The 17,123-nt window shown below is 39.6% G+C and overlaps 1 protein-coding gene across 2 annotated transcripts in view; it reads left to right on the forward strand.

Moving 5' to 3' along the window:
- Window positions 1-16,542, forward strand: part of LZTR1 (leucine zipper like transcription regulator 1) — a 36,812-nt gene extending 20,270 nt beyond the window's left edge. The window contains exons 17-20 of one of the 2 annotated variants that reach the window (XM_048496676.1): window positions 1,740-1,889; window positions 2,513-2,618; window positions 5,950-6,030; window positions 9,986-16,542. In XM_048496676.1, the coding sequence (XP_048352633.1) occupies window positions 1,740-1,889; window positions 2,513-2,618; window positions 5,950-6,030; window positions 9,986-10,102 (454 nt within the window). In that variant the 3' untranslated portion in view covers window positions 10,103-16,542. Of the gene's footprint in view, window positions 1-1,739; window positions 1,890-2,512; window positions 2,619-5,949; window positions 6,104-9,985 lie in introns of both variants that reach the window. The other variant, XM_048496677.1, reaches the window with a different exon arrangement.
- The last annotated feature ends 581 nt before the right edge of the window (window positions 16,543-17,123 follow it).

Consider the following 17,123-nt stretch of genomic DNA (forward strand, 5'->3'; position numbering starts at 1 on the left):
GAATTGGCTGGAATTACATGCTGTTAACAATACTGTTTGAGTGTTTTGTGATCTGCTCAATGGATACCACGTTATGGTGCAAATTGATAATACAACAGTTAAGGCTCACATAAATACCAGGGTGGGACCACAGCACACTTGTTACACACAGAGGCCTTGTCTAGTGGAGGAGTTTAGGAAAGGTTTTAAAACCCCTTTCAGAGAGACCCTTTGAACCTTTAAGGTCAGTGAGCCTGCAGTTCCTTACCTGGAAGGTCGTGTTCTTGGTTGCCATTACAATGGCCAGACATGTTTCAGAATTAGGAACGTTATTCATCAAGAAGGAATTCTGTATTTTTCAGGAAAATTCAGTAACCCTTTGATTAGACCTCTCCTTTGCACTTAAGTTAAGGATGGGATTCCACATGTCACATGTTATTACCTTACCTACCTTTTGCCCAAAACCCACTCATCCCAGGAGGGCACTTAGGGTGTACATCAACAGCACACAGGACCTATGTATTTCTGATTCTTTGTTCTATACCAGGGGTAGGGAACCTGCGGCTCTCCAGATGTTCAGGAACTACAATTCCCATCAGCCCCTGCCAGCATGGCCAATTGGCCATGCTGATAGGGGCTGATGGGAATTGTAGTTCCTGAACATCTGGAGAGCCGCAGGTTCCCTACCCCTGTTCTATACGGAAAGAATTGCCTGGGAAGGAAAATTTCCAAAACAACCATAGCAAAATGGTTAAAGTGCTGTGTAAGGACAGCCTATGAGGCAAAATTGTGTGCTGTTCCTTCGGGAGTGACGGTCCATTCAACTAGTTCTGCTGCCACTTCATCCGCTTTTTCTGTGAGGGCTCCTATTGGCAAGATCTGCTGGTCCTATTGGCAAGATCTCCTATTGGCAAGGGCTCCTATTGGCAAGATCTGCTGCAGCCACCTGGTCCTCCTCCTCCACATTTGTGAATCATTATTGTTTGGATCAGCAAGAGTCTGCAGAAGCAAGGTTTGGAAGGAGAGTGTTTCAGCAGGTTGTCTGAGGGGATTTGTATGGTAGAATCCTTGCCTTACCCTTTTCAGAAACATAACTAGACATGTTTACCAGTAGTGGTGGGTCCATCTTCTTAACCTGCCCGTATGTAACCAGCCTGGATGACTGAGCCCCACTGTTGGAGAACGATGCATTGGACTTACATTGAAGGCATCTTCTCTTTCAGTGGGGCGAGGTCATCCACATCCTACCCTAATGCTGTGAATTCTTAGTGCTTATAGGACTGAGGACTAGAGCTTTTGTATGACTGGAAGGGGATGGCCCTACAGCTCAGTAGAGCTTGCAGAAAAAGTTTTGCATAGCCCTGCCTGAACAGTAGGAAGTGTGACCCAACCAGCCTGGATGACCTTGCCCCACTGAAAGAGAAGAGGCCTTTTAAAAAACCTCTTTTCTGTCACATTGACAATACTGCTATTGGCTTGCAGTATTTTCTACCCCCTGGGGATTAAAGGTGAGGGAAGTTAATAGAATAACTTTGCTCCAAAAATATTTAATAAAACATGACAGTTGAGAAATCTGAATTTTGGCAAATTAATTTTATTATATTTCTTGGTAGCTTTACCATGCTTCTTTGTCCACTGTTCTTGCTAAGATAACACATGTGCAATGCAATTATGTGAGAACTGGACTCAGGTAGAAAATCCAACTGATTATTATCACTTACCACGTTTCCTCTTGTATGTCCGCATTTGTATTTTCCCAGTTACTTTGAAGCCATGTTCCGTTCTTTTATGCCAGAAGACGGGCAAGTTAATATTTCTATAGGAGAAATGGTTCCAAGCAAACAAGCATTTGAGTCTATGCTAAGATATATTTATTATGGTGAAGTGAATATGCCTCCTGAAGATTCCCTGTATCCTTTATCTAGTCTGTGTAAAAATACACTTACAGAGTTGTTGCATTTCTAGTTCACTTTTCTCCGGTATTATGGTACAAAATCACATGCTACATAGGTGAATCAGTTTTTTTTTTTTTGGTAATTAGTCTATTGTTCATCCAGTGCAAGGACTTGATGAGTGTAAAAGAGTTTGGGAGAAAGGGATGTCTCTGCATATTCAAGGAGAAATGTCAAAATATTAAGGGACCATGTGGTGTGAATTCAAAAAGCTCACATGCATCAACGTGTTAGGAATCAACGTGTTGCTAACTTACTCAAAGAACAGATCATCTTCAAGGTCGTCGTGTTTTTTGTTTTGCTAACAATGTCTTTTTCCATAATGTTTGAGTTCATAGAAAATTAGACAACAGCTGCTGCATATATAGCATGGTTGTTGAAGCAGCAGCAGTGTGTATGGCCCAAATCCAAAGAAAACTTTCAAAGAGGCAGCCATCTGCAATTATAATGAGAATACATTAGAGAGAAAGCAGACAGAGGTCAAATCTCTGTTCATCCTTATTGCCATTCCATTTATGTTTATGGTACCTTTGTTCCTCACAACTTGAAACATGAATTCTCTTTAACTGGCTTTTTTAAAGCTATCTCTTTGCTGCCCCTTATTATTATGGATTCTACAATAACCGTCTGCAAGCATATTGTAAGCAGAACCTGGAAATGAATGTTACTGTGGAAAATGTGCTCCAGGTAATTGTTGCCACCAAATCAGTTTGGAATTAATTGTAATTAATCCCCTAATTTATTTATTTATTGCTATTGGAAATTGTCAATTAAAAAGCACATACATTTTTGCCTAGGTTTATAAAGATTAGGTCACATTCCCAGACAAAACATGGCTGGAAGAAGTCAGTGCACTCCTTCTTGTGAAATAATGTGTATCTAAGGAAAACATAAATGTAAAAATATGCTACAAAATACTTTATACAAAATACAAAATATCTGTTAGTTTGGCAGGGTGGCGGTGGAATACTGTTACTTGTAGAAATGTAGCAGAATCTTCAAATTAAGAACAAATATTTATCACATGAGATGGTATATTGGGAAAACCTCAAAAATCTCGAGAGTGCTCTCAAAAATGTTGATTGTTCCCCTGCACTAAAAAAGACAAAGGAAAGGAGTGGTTTTGTGAATTCAGAAGGATAAACTATTTTATTTTGTTTTGTTGTGGTGGCTGTGCGTCCATGCCACTGGATTCCATGCCTGCTCAAAATCTTGATTCAGAACATTTTAGAATATTTTCAAACTCTTTTAGGTGTGAAATCCGGTCCGAGCCATGTGTCAACACACATGCATCGGGGGAGGGGGTTTTTTTGCTGCTTGATTGTTGGTTCTCCTTTGTCCACCACAGTACCAGCATCTCTCCCACATCTCTTCCTTTCCCTGTGAAGTGGGAATTTTACTTTTGTTCGGTCATTCAACTTTGGTATAGAGGACCCTCTGCGAAAGATGTTAACAATGTTGTGAAAAATTATCCTTCAGCAGCTGTGATTCGTGTCTTCTTTGGCAAGGCAAAGTACCACTGCTGAAAGCTCTCCAGCAGGCAGTGCTATGACAGAGGCCCTGGCAATATCTTCAGTCAAACTTGCCTTCTCATTGTCACCACTGCTAATCCAGTTTCTGACACTGGAACCATCCATCTTGGCCACATCAGGTTCAAACTTGACCAGGCCACTGAAACAGAAGCATTGAACCCAATCCTAATTGGCATGGAAGAGGAAGAAATTCAAGGAGAAAAACAGGATGTTCTGTTAATTTGACCCATTTCAGAAGGTCAAGTGGATAAAATCATATGGAATCAATTTCTAGAGACCTTTTCTTGATCACATCCATCCTGTGAGAAGATGTGCCTGCTAGGTCTTCCTGGAAAACTCCTTCATCAAGTCATGAGCCCAGGATTGCTTCTTTTCCCATCCATGAATCTGTCGGATCACTTCTACCACTGCAATGTGCTGCTGATGCTTGGAACCATATATCAGTTCCATCTGCTATTTTTAATCAGCCTATCCAAAACCACATTCTGTGTAAGCAAGTACAGTCCTTCCTTCAGTGCTGATGCCATCTTCATCCACTTCAGTGCTGTCTGTGCCTCTGCCAGCTCCTAAAGGGCTGTTGTTGGCTGTTGCATTGTCCAGAAGTGGTTTCTCATCAGGACAGTTCCTCTTTCTTTCACCAATCAAAGGATGAAGTGAGTTCTCTCACTAGTTAGTTCTTTGATCTGACAAGCACAGCTTCCTCCAAAGCCCACTGGGACTGTACCCCTTCCGGGGCTTGGTGGCTTGGCGTCTCAGTGACTCAACCCCAGCAGCCAATGACCAGGCTAGAATCAGCCCAGTCTTCTGAGGCTACCTGACATTGTCCAAGATAACTGCTTCTCTACTGGCTTCAGACCCCGGTCCCCGACCAGTTTCATTGGCCAGCCCCCCAGGTTGCAATTCCTCTTGGTTCTTCTCACTTACCAGTCATTCTCTGCCAGACAAGTTCACTAACCATTTCCATGTAGACACTGTTCTTAATGTGGTCTGTAACAATTAACTACACTCCTACCCCTTAAAATGCTCTTTGAACTAAAATTCAGTATATATATATTTTAATTAAAAGTTGGTAGGTAAAAATTTCTTCAGCAGTACTTGCATTTAAGCCTCTTACTGCAGCACTTATCTTAGTTGGCAACCAACCATGAGCAATACATAAAGTGGATATTAAAGGTACTGCAGTAAAAGCAAGATAATACCTACAGTATGTATTGCAGCAGGCTACAATCCTGTTCCCTTGTAAAAGTGCACTCCTGAAATATTCCTTTCTACTGAGTTCTAATCCCTTTATGAAAATGCCTTCCTGAATGTTTCTGTTTTGCATATTCTGTGAAATGATAGAAGTGTGGGATCCTTCCTGATTGTCTCAGGATTTCATAAGGTGAGGACCGGCACAGTTGATAACCAGTACCCTTAATTGAACCAGATAGCTGACCAGTGGGGTAAATGTAGAATACATGCTCCACATTCTACCCAGAAGTAACTGGGCTGCAGCGTTCTGTACCAACTGGAGTTTCCAACTTTAAGGGCTCACACATGTACTACTTTTTCAAAAGAATGATGGAAGTATAAAGAGCTATTCAGTGCTTTGGTGGAGTGGGTTATTCATCCTTTTGCACATGCATCGAACCTTGTATACAGCTAAAGGGAGTACTTGGTTCCTTTAATCATACTTGAAGAATATAAAGAGAACACTGATAGATCAGACCACCCTGTTTCCAATATTGGGCTACAAAGGACATCTTCCAGTGCAATTCCTGCATTGTTGTTGCTAGGTTTACTGGTATTGAGAAGTCTACCACATCCAAATATCAATATTCCATATATGTCTTAGGACTGATCATGTTTGAAATCCGAAGGATTTGGTTTAAGATCTTCTTTCAGAGCCACTCAAGCCAGCCAGCTATGCCTGTGGTTTTATTTTAATATATGTAGTGTGGCACTTTGTTTCTTCTGGTCCTTAACTTTCTTGGCTCCATATCTTAACCATGATTGCTGAACTTCTCTCACATTCATATAATCATGGCGCTCTCACAAAACTACATCTAAATATATATCTTTGGCTAGCTCCCATTACTGTAATTTCCTATACTAATTTGCTTACACGAAATAATGTCTACGTAGTAAACTGTAACATGATGACCAAGCATGTAGATTGTTGTATAGATGGTGCATACAAGCAGAGAAAGCATAATCAACCTCTGAGGAATGTTTCACATGTCTCACCGGATAAATCTAGGTTCTCCAGTGGTACGTGAAAAGTTACATGGAGAACCTAAAATGAACAATGCATGAAGAGATCTGTCAAAGTCATTTGATTAAAAGAAATTATCTGGGAACTTTCCCCAGATATTTTCCAACAAGGACCATAAAGCTTAAAAAGGCAGAGAGGTGCACGCTTCCAGTTCAGCACAATAGTTTTCAAATCCTCTTATGAATTTTTAGTTTTTATTCTGTAAAAGTATTAATGTTTTGTTGTATTTCAGATTTTAGAGGCAGCTGACAAGACCCAGGCTCTGGATATGAAGAGACATTGCCTGTATATCATTGTTCACCAGTTCACCAAGGTTGGTTGGATGTTTTCTGGGGTTCTGGGCATCTGCTGTCCCCTTTCACTGCCATGGCTGAAAACAGCTTAAGGTAGCCCTCCATTTCATTCTTGTTCCATCCTTTGGACTGTATGCTATGCTTTTTAACCTGCCTTTAATACTAATAGTGTTGATCACACTTTTAAAAGTATTCATATTGCCTTTCAAACAATTTATTCACTGACTATTACTTATTATATAATGTATGTATGTATGTATGTAAATAACATTTTTCTTATAATAGGATAGAAATAAATCTTAGCTTTCTGTTCAGATGGGTAAATTAGATAATACTTTTGTTGGCTAAGATCCAAAGGACCGCATAAGTCCAAGAAAAACAAGTTTAAAGCCTCAGTTCTCCCCATACTCCATTGCATGGAGAAGAGTCAGGTGGTCATTGAAAAAACTGAATAATTTCATTATACTTTCACAAGCTTATTTTGCAAAGCTGGTTAGGTAAAGAGAGATGTAACTATCTTTCAATAGAAAGGACAATTTAGAAGTGCCGCTTCTGCATTCAGTCCACCATACCTTGGTTCTGATTGGATTGGATGACACGTTTGATGTCACCAAAGAAAACTCTCCTCTATCCAAAGAGCAGTTTTACACTTTTAAAAAATCATTCCAATTATCAGCTTAAAACATGCCTGTCACATACTAAGCCCTTCGTGGCCTTGGCCCCTCTTTTTTACGGTACTCTCTCTCTCCCTATGCTCCACCACGACAACTTCACTAAAGTCAGCAGGGGCTTCTGCAGGTGCCAATCACCTTGTGGAATGACCTGCCCTAGGTGGTCAGGAAAGTTCCCACCATCCTGACCTGCAGTGGTGTATCTGCCTAGGGACAGGGGGTACCCTCTGTCCCCGGGTGCCACTAATCTGATCACATGGGGGGCGCAAAATCGTGCCCCCACGTGACCAGGAAGATGGCAAGGCAGCAGGAAGTCCTGCTGCCTCGCCCTCGACCCTGCCCATGTCATCTTCTAGGTGCTGTTCCAGGTGCCATTTTCCCACCATATGCCTCTGCTGACCTGTGAACTCTTCAAAACTGAATTATTCAAGAGGGCTTTTCTGCACAGATAATAGGATTGCACTGCACAAAATGGTTTTATAAACTTGCTTAGATGAGTGATTAAGGACTGTGTCTATATAGCTGTGTTGAACTTATTTTGTAAGTAGGATCCTACTTAGGTAATTTCTGTACTGCTTAATGTCTCATATGAATACTTATACTATACTTCAGTTCTTTCTGGTATTTCCACATTTCTAAAATCCCATTTTGTGATTGTACTGGGTCACTATTTGTAATCCACTTGAGTCTCTGTGAGAAAGGGAAACTATAAATAATTTAAATAAATACATACACATGTGGTGTTTGAAAAGTAAAAAAAGTTGATTGGACAGCTTGTCTTATAGTAAGGAATGACTGAGTGAACCAGTGTTCAATTTGTTGACCTGTACCTATTTTCAGTCGCAAAGTCAAGAGGCATTGTAAGCAGTCAGACCCCTCCTCTCACTAAGGGGTGCTGCAAAGGCATGGGGGTCAAAGATTGTTATAGGAGCAAGACATTGCTCCCCCCAAAATGGGTCCTTCTCAGAATTTTGGGATTCATCTTATGTGTCAGAGTCTGGGCAGGAAGGTGGTTGGCAGCCACATTTTCCCCTTGGCCCTAATGTGTGCCTGGGTGGACAGTGGGACTAGCTAATCCCCACTGTGCAACCCTAAGGTGATTCAGTCAGTATTCTGAGCAGACCATTACTTACCCTATCTATACCCATCTCAGCACCCAGGCTTTCACTTGGGTCCTGATGACTCATCAAGCCTCTCCTGCCTTATTATTGGAACCCCGAAAGAGCAATCAATCCTTTGTCTGTGGCTTTCCTGCCAGCTTACTTCATACCACCTAGGAACTATTTGGTGGTATAAATTTTGAGCCCTTTGGCCATTCATAGTGTGCATGTGTGTTCGGGATCCATACGTGCACCTCACTTGGGTCCAGGCTCTTCCTTTTGCTCCTGGAAATGCTAGTTGTTTTCCGCTCAACACTGTTTTCCTTGGACATCTCTTCAAGATTGGTAAACCCCATCCAACCCCTTCCCTTTTCTTGTAGCTCTTGTATTTGATGTGTGTTCATGTTCATTGCTTAAAATGTTTTTCTTGTTTTACTATTTTTATTCTTTAATAAAACTAATAACATCCTGATAACTGCCTGCTCATGTCAGAATTTTCACCCAGAATTGTTCTGGTATACATAGGTTATCGATCTCAGTTTCCCCCTCTCGCTCTCTGTCTTCAGCTAATTCTCCCAACTGAAATGGAGACTGCCTAGTTGGGGTAACAGAATCAGTGTTTTTGCACAGTTGCTGAGTCACCCACTAAGAGTTGTGCTTTAACATACAATCTGCCTTATTCTAAGTTGGGTCAGCTAGCTCAGTATTGTCTTTTCCAATGAGCAGCAACACTCTTGGGTGTCCATCAAAGAAAAAGTATTTCTCAGCACTAGTTATTGATAGTTCAACTGAAGACTCCAGGGACTGAATCTGGGATCATCTTCATGTGAAATATGTGCTCTGCTGCCAAACAGCTGCATGTCAACATCTAACTTTTCAAATTGTAACCATTGTCTGTTAGTCATCTACACCTTTACAGTGTTACAAAATACAATTTAAACTAGTTTAAAATAATTAGAAATATCATTTAATCTGTCTCCTTTTCTGTTGGCATTCGAAGAATATCATAAAATGGCTTCCAAAGCTATACTTTGGCTAGCTGCAGTGTGATAAAAACAGGAGAGATGAATAAGAAGTATATCCATAGCCACTGTTGCCTCCTTTGGCTAAATGGGTGTACTGAGGACACTATAGATTTCTAAATTACAAATTTTATATAAATGTTCTATATGAGTAAGTAAATTTATTGGATGTATACGTTGAAGAGTGAAACTGGTGATTATTAGCAGTCAGAAGGAAATAGTTTCAATAATATATGTGACCAGCTTATTCCTAGTGATATAACAGTGAGAAGAGAAATTATGTAATATTGCTCCTTTGCTTTATGTCATGTATGCATTTGCATTTTTTCTTTACAATAAGAATATTTCAGTTGTGATTGTACAGCATAGTACAAAAATTATAGGCTTGGCTCCAAACCACCTGAAAGTGAGGTTGCAATGAGAAGGGGAATTGGCAACAGTCCTTTCCTAAATTTGTTCTGTAGTTTGGATCCAAGCCAGTTCTTGGCTCAAAAATTCAAATTAACTATTACAATCAAGGCAGCTGTTCAGAAGACTTTAACTGTCTTTTACTGTGACTGCTGTGCTCTCTTAAAAGCTTGGTTTCAGGTGATATAATTTTAGGATTCTTTCTTTTTAGGGAGGGAAAAGAATGTTTAAACGTGAATGCATCTGGTGTTTTAATAAGACCTTTGCTGGTCCCAAGTGAAAACTTTGTGCTTCTTAGGAAACTGTTCCTGACAACGGACTGTCCCAGAATTTAAGACATCCTATAATGCTTAGTGATGTTACATGTACTTTTTTGTGAGTGAGCTCAAGTGTATCATTTTAAAATAAAGTGCTTGGGCTCTAGCAGAACTAAGTGAATTGCTTCTTTGCACTAATGGAGTGCAGTGAAGCTGAAGGAGGAATGTATTGCAAAGCTTTTTCAAGTGTCTTTACATGTATTTTAGGCATGATGATATCTGTTGCCTTCAGTTAGATAACTCATAATCGTTGTAGTTTTGACAAGTCTGAAAGCTCTAGTTTGGAGAGAATTTTTTAATAGACTATGCCAATAAGCACTTGCTTTGACTTTTTTCTTTAAATCTCTGCTCAGCTGCTTATATTAAAATAGTGCCTTATTATCTGTACATGGATTTATTCTGTGTCTTTCATACATGAATTGGAGCGATAACTAGATTTTCCCCTTTTTTTTTGAAGGTCTCCCAGTTGCCAAATCTTCGATTCCTGAGTCAGCCTCTCCTTCTTGACATCATAGAATCATTAGCAAATCACATATCAGACAAACAATGCGCAGAGCTTGGCTCAGATATCTAAGGATTCTTGCATTCTACATATCGCTGTTCAAGAAGTTGCACTGTACCTTACATGTACTGTCACAATCTGTCTAGTTTGTTACCTTTTCTACCTGATGAGAATTTCCTCACCAGTTGCACCCACGATCTGGTAAGACGTCCTGAAAACTTCAGAATGTGCTGTGAAACTTCCTAATCTTCTATAGATAGATTTGAACTTGTATCTGATGTCTCAAATGCAAATAAGAGAGATGATAATTTCCACTTGGTCTTTAATATCAACCAGGGCAATATGTACATTATTCCAGATAATACTGAAAAAACCACTTTGTTACTGAGATGATCTTTAAATCCGTGCTCCCAGGAGAGTTGATAAATTTTCTTCTCTTTCTGATCAGTGGTTTTCTCCTCTGTCACATGGTTCCTATTAACCATGATGGTGGAGCTAAGAGATTGTCTCAGGCCCTTTCTGCACACCACCGGGAGAATGGGTTGCAGGTGGGATAAAGAAATCCACTCTCCCTTCTGTCCTGTTTGCATGCCCCTGTGCAGGCAGTGACTGGAGCCCATGGAAGCAATGTGAGCCTCTGTTGTGCCTTTGCAAGGAGGTGCATCTTTTAAAAAAACAATTCACCTCTCATACTGCTTAGCTGCACAGGGAGAACCTTTAAAAACTGGGAAGCGAGGCAGCTGTTCGCTTGCAAGCAGCTGCAATCTGCATTACAACTGAAGAATCACAGATAGTGCGATTCTTGAAAAACTCGGGTTGGGAGGAAAACATGGAGCAAACTTGCATTAGGAGCAGGATCCATGCAAATTCCCCCCGATACGGGTTAGCCCGAGTTTATTGGCCCGTGCGGAAAGGGCCTCAGTGACTGTTGGGGATGGTTTCAAATAATCATAAATGCTCTGTAACAGCCAAAGTTGTGGTGTTCTACAATGTATCAAGTCACTACATAGAGCATCTGTGCATCTACATGCACAGTCACTACATAGGGCATTTGTGCACTACAAAGTGCATCCATCATGCATTTACTGACTGGTAACTGTCCTTCCTTTCTCAACATCTAAGCAGATGTCTCCAAAGACTATCTTCAAAATACTTACTGTTATCCCTTTTGCTGTGTGTTTGTATAAAAGATTGAATACATGTCCTGAAAAGTACAGTAGCAAAGAAATGTAAATGTAAGGAATATAAGATATCTTAGTAAACCTGTGCTGCTTTACCTTTGCAATTATCAATGCAGATGGATGCCTGACATTTCATGCCATTAAATTACACATAGCCCTAGATATGGATCCAGTAAATGATATTTACCCTAACCTAGAAAACACTTAACCAATATACAGATAGTAATGTAAATTTCCCCCAAAAAAGTTAATTGAACTGCACTCATGGTGTCTACTGGCTGCCGGTTGTTTCTTGACAATTATGGTGTTACATTTTTTTAAAAGAACAAAATTGAAGTCCAGTAGCACCTTAAAGGCCAACAACATTTTCCACAGTATGAGCTTTCATAAATCAGAGCTTTTACTCATGAAGGCTTATACCCTGGATAATATTGTTAGTCTTTAATGCTGCTGGACTCAAATTCTGCACTACTACAAGAAAAAATACAGTTACCCCCTTGAAAGCACTTCATTTAACTAAAAGAACATATTTTGGGGATGAAAAAAACCCTTCATTAGATTTTATCAACAGTGGCATGTCTACGTATGTCATGGATCGAGAATAACCTTAGAACAGTGAAGTGTACCTGGCTGCTTCCAAGCCTAGATGATTTCCTGTGGTGGTCTGGTTGCTGACGTGATTCTGTGTGAAATTGTCCTTGTGACCAAAATTCCAGACAACAGAGATTTCAATGTATTGTTGAAGGCTTTCACGGCCGGAATCACTGGGGTGCTGTGCGGTTTCCGGGCTGTATGGCCGTGTTCTAGCAGCATTGTCTCCTGACTTTTCACAGATGCAGGTGAAATGTCAGGAGAGAATGCTGCTAGAACACTGCCATACAGCCCGGAAACCACACAGCACCCCAACAGAGATTTCATTTTTAGCAGCATTTTCTCTTTCATACCTAACATGCATCAAAGCCCCCTGAACTATATTCTCACATTACCCTGAGGATTCTCCCCCATCCTGTTTTAACTTTTGTTAATTTTGAAAAGCATGGATAATGCAGTGCTACATAGAAAGAATACAGTACTTTTTAAAAAAGCTCCACGTATTTGCTGACATCTCCAATGATCCCCACCCCTTCCCTAAAAGGCAGGCTGAGCTCTGGGTAACTTTCTTTTTGTCTTCAGAAAAGCCAAGTATGAGTAATGCTGGATTAGGAATAACATAATAAGAGCATTTAAAAGAAAACCTTACATTGGCAGGGCCTCTGACAATCCCGTCCCTTATTTCTAAAAGACAAGCGATTCTCTTCTGTAGTAATCGAGTGCAGTAGCACCTTAGATACCAACAAGATTTTCAGGGTATAAGCTTTCAGGACAGTATCTGAAGAAGAGAGCTGTGACTCTTCTCATCTAGTCATCTTTCTGTTATGCTGATTGTTGCCCCTTAAGGTCATCAACAAATTAAAAGAGTAATTGACTAGCTCTTCACTAAAGACCTGCAGTTGTGTTGTTTCCTCTTCAGACACAAGGAAGTGTTCACGCTGGTAGTGTCCTGCCTTGGAAATACTAGAGTGTTTTTCTGGTTTAAAATAATGCAGGGTTTTTGGCAGGGAGGTGGTTGGTATGTGTATAAAGTATGGGCTGTTAATGGTCTGTGCAGAAATACAAAATGACATAATGTGGCAATATGAAAAAGCCCACACCAGTTTTATGGTTAAAATGTGGGAAATGGCCTTTGTCAGAATGGAAATATATGTGGTATAAAAATATACCAGATAGGCACTAGAAAGATAAAAGGGATCAGACATCTGTGTACATTTACCACTCACCGCTCTTGCATTTGCAACAAAGTTTGCACAGTTGTTGTCAAGTTGGTGCCATAGAATAGGGGAAACAACCTGTGGCTACCAATCTTGATCATCCTTGATCTGAGATTGCAAATGCCTTAGCAGACCAGGTGCTTGGGAGCAGCAGCAGCAGAGGGCCATTGTTTCACATCCCGCACGTGAGCTCCCAAAGGCATCTGGTGGACCACTGCAAGTAGCAGAGTGCTGGACTAAGTGGACTCTGGTCTGATCCAGCAGGCTCTTTCTTATGTTCTTATGAGATGATAAAACTTACTGGTAAAGAAGAATGCCAGTTTGAATTGCGTGAAATGTTTTTTTTCTTTTGAAAATTGGTTAATATTTTTTCTCCAATTAAAAGTCACCTGCATTTGTTTTCAGAAATATAATTAAATTAAAAGCAAAATTATGTAAAAAGGATATTTAGATATTTTGGATAACTTTCATCAAGACAATCTATAGGAATGTTTGATGTTTCTTGCATTTATTTTGCTAGTATCGTGGCTCTTGCAAAGATGGTTGTGAATTGGAATATCTCAAATTAATATATTTGTTTGGTAAGAAATTGCAGCCAGTTGCTCTGCTTGGAATATTTTGTATTCCTTCAGATTGCCCTTAATTTAGAAATGGTGAAGAACTGAGCACCAGAATTCATGCTGTTCAAGTCGGAGGGTGAAAGAACTGATGCTTCTTAATGGGGATTTAGTATTTCTTTAAATTCTCCCTGTAGGCTTAATATTGTACTACTGTTTGTGACACTAATCTATTTGCATGTGTTGGAAGAATGACTGCAGGAGTCACTTGCACAGTTATTGGTAGCTATGATTTATGTAGTGCATATTTTGAGAATAAGTGCCTCAAAATGAATGAAATGTATTTTGAGCCTGTACAGTATGGTTTTCATTCTGTCTGTTCAAATTGGGAGAAGAGTGCAGATCAGAGTGGACTTGTGCTATAAGCCTTTTGGTTTCTGGGAGAAGAGTGGATTATAAATGACGTCAATAAAATTAATTTTAGGAGCAGTCACTCTGACTGCTAATGAATGACACTACCAAATGGTTTCCCTGCCAAATTTAACAATAGATCCTTGGACTGTTCAGATGCATGCAGTGCCTCTCTTAGCTCCTCCGCTGGTCTCAGTTTTGTAGTTCATTTTGAAGGTTACAGTTGACTGTTAATTTTTTTTTCATATCTTCCTACTGCTTGAAAAAGTACAATATATGTAGACCTCTGGGGCAATGACATGCCTAGTTTATCACAGTCTGCTCTGTGGATTTCTATCCCATCACTTGCGTTCACTTTTCTATCTCTGACTACTATACTACCACCGCTATGCTGGTCTTTTAAGGAACAGCAGGGTCACTTTTACTCATGGATTGTATCCTAGCAATTGGCTTGCTTTATTCTGCTGAATTATGCAGAAATGAAGGTTAACCTCACTGACATCAAGGGTCAATACATTAGTAGTTACAGATTTAGTTGAAATTTGAAGCCATTCCGAACTGATTTCTAATTAAAAGTGGGGTCACTGTAAAATGGCTAATTACATTTTTCAATTATCATTTAGTTCACTAGTTCTACTTACAATTCAAATGGAGTACATGAACAGAAATCTTTTGCAGTGCAACAAAGCACAATTGATGTCTTGCTGCCCAGCTTTTTGCAGACTGCTTGAATATATTTTGCACACTATCCAACTAAAACCATTACTTCAGCAAATGGATATATTAAAATCTTACATGTATAGCTGATTTTGTGTTATAGTACCACAGTGTCCACGTGCAGTGCAGACATCAGGCTTTCCTTGGTGCATACATTTCTTGAGTCTCCAGGTGAAACTGATGATTTAAGTCGTATGATACATGTAGTGATTTCATAATGGGGAAAAAAACCATCATTAAAATGTATGGGACTCATTCTCAGGGGTGGACTGGAAAATGAAAATGGCCCTGGAACAAGTCAAGCTGAACAGCCTCTTGCTTCACTACAAGTCAGCTTTGGAGGGAAATCTCAGCTGTGCCCACAGTGGGCATTAGCTCATCCATTGCTGCCTCCTGCACACTGGCAGCTGTGGAAGTGGTAGGTGATGGGTTGGCACTGAATTTTATTGCTGCTGAAGGGTCCATGCCAAGTTGCCTCCGATGCCCCTGGCAAAATTGCGAGAGTTTGTTTCTGCTAGCTCCTCACATGGTCCACCTATAAGTCAAATGGCCTGTCCACCCCTGCTAGCACCCATAATTAGCCTGAAAGTGGCTTCTTTAAATTTACCAAGATAGACAGGGTCCAAGAAAATCAACTGGGATTGTCTTTTCAAAGCCTTAGTTTTGACACCTCTTGTTTTATGCCTGTGTGTCAAAAATGTGGTCTAGATAAATTGACTTAAGTCAACATCCAGCCCTACTGGGATTTGTATTTGGGCTTGAGTAATCTTCCAAATCCTTTTTGTTCTGCGAGTTTAATGCCCTGATTCTCTGTATGTATATTTTGTTCAGGATCTGTACATAAAGCTTTTTGCATGGGTTCTCTATAGGTGTTTTCATCCGGTTTCTTATTGTAAGAGTACCTCTTATTAACTGATTAGAAACAAAACTATATTGTTTCAGGGGGCCAACAAATCCTTTAAAAATAAAAACTGAAGAGTCTAGAGTAATTCAGTTATAGAAAATACATAATGTGCTACACGTTTCACAAGATTGATGATTTATGTCTTTTAATTACTGACAAGATTCATAAGACGGATTCAGAAAATAAATTATTAACAAGATAGAGAATGCAAGCCAATAAATTTTCTATTTTGTCTTATATTGTTGGGTGAAATGCCCCCAGAAATCATCTTCCTGCACCCCTTGTGTCATGTTTCAGGGAGCATTTCAGGCTGCCATGGAAATGGGAAACAAAAATGCTTCAAAATACAGCAAAACTATTTGTGCCCACAAAAATGATTCTTTGGACCCAACACATTATGTTGTATTTTCCATTTTCAATATTTTATAGAATTTAGATACCATCCCTTTAAGATTTTTTTTTTCCTTATTTGGAACACCAGCGAAAAATGTAGTTTGAAGACCTAACTCAGTAAATAAGCTTCTGCCCTTGTCATCAAACTTAACTTCAGCAGTTCCATATTTATTTATCACAATTGTACTCCATTCTTCCTCTAAAAATCTCAAGGATAAAGTGGGACAGCCCATACAAACTCCCTGAAGTTCCTTCTGATTGGCTGAAGATCATAACTTCTGTGTAAGAGTTAGGATTTGAACCCAGATCTCCCCAGTCCAAGTTGGATGAGGTATCCATTACACTGCAGTGGATAAGAACCTGTTGAATTTGTACAGCTTGTACAGAGGAACAAAGGTACAATCTAGAATTTTGCTGTACATAATTTAACTATTGGATCTAGAAGGAGCATGATGAGGTATGTAAAATGTTGGTGTTCTTTTAATTTCTGTAATTACCATTATCTAATTTATTAGTTATAAAATTGTGTATGGTATTTAAACTGCCATGTGATCATTGTGGATTGCGTTAAAAATATCAATCAGCTGTGGAGATGTGATCAGCTGAAGGTTGAATATCTTCTACCTTGTAGTAGCAGCACTGACAAAGCATTCCTTGGGACAAAATCATGCAGTACTAGATTGTCTCATTTTGCTTAAATTAATTATTAGAAGGGCATCAGAAGCCCTCAGATTTCTCCTCCTCCCTTTGCTCACATTTTATCATCATAGTAGTAATGTCAAGTTAACTATTATAGTACTAGGCAACAGAGACCTCAGAAAGGGCTTCCTCAGTTGTGGCATCAAAACTTTGGAACACTCCAAAAATGTACCTGTCTCTCTTTATTGGAGTCTTTCACCAGGGGGTGAACACTTTTCTGTTTTGCTTAACATGCCCCAGTAATAGTTATTTGCCCTCCACCCTGGCGCTAGTGTTTTTTAAGCATTTATTAAATTGTTATAATTTTAATGTTTTCAATTGTTCTAAAGTTTTATGTGTGCTGCCTTGGGTACCCTAGTCAGGTGGAAAGGTGGCATAAAAATGTTTTAAATAAATAAAATAGATACTGTGCAAATGATTCTG

This window comes from Sphaerodactylus townsendi, linkage group LG05 (assembly GCF_021028975.2).
Source record: "Sphaerodactylus townsendi isolate TG3544 linkage group LG05, MPM_Stown_v2.3, whole genome shotgun sequence".
In the NCBI taxonomy this organism is placed as follows: Eukaryota; Metazoa; Chordata; class Lepidosauria; order Squamata; family Sphaerodactylidae; genus Sphaerodactylus; species Sphaerodactylus townsendi.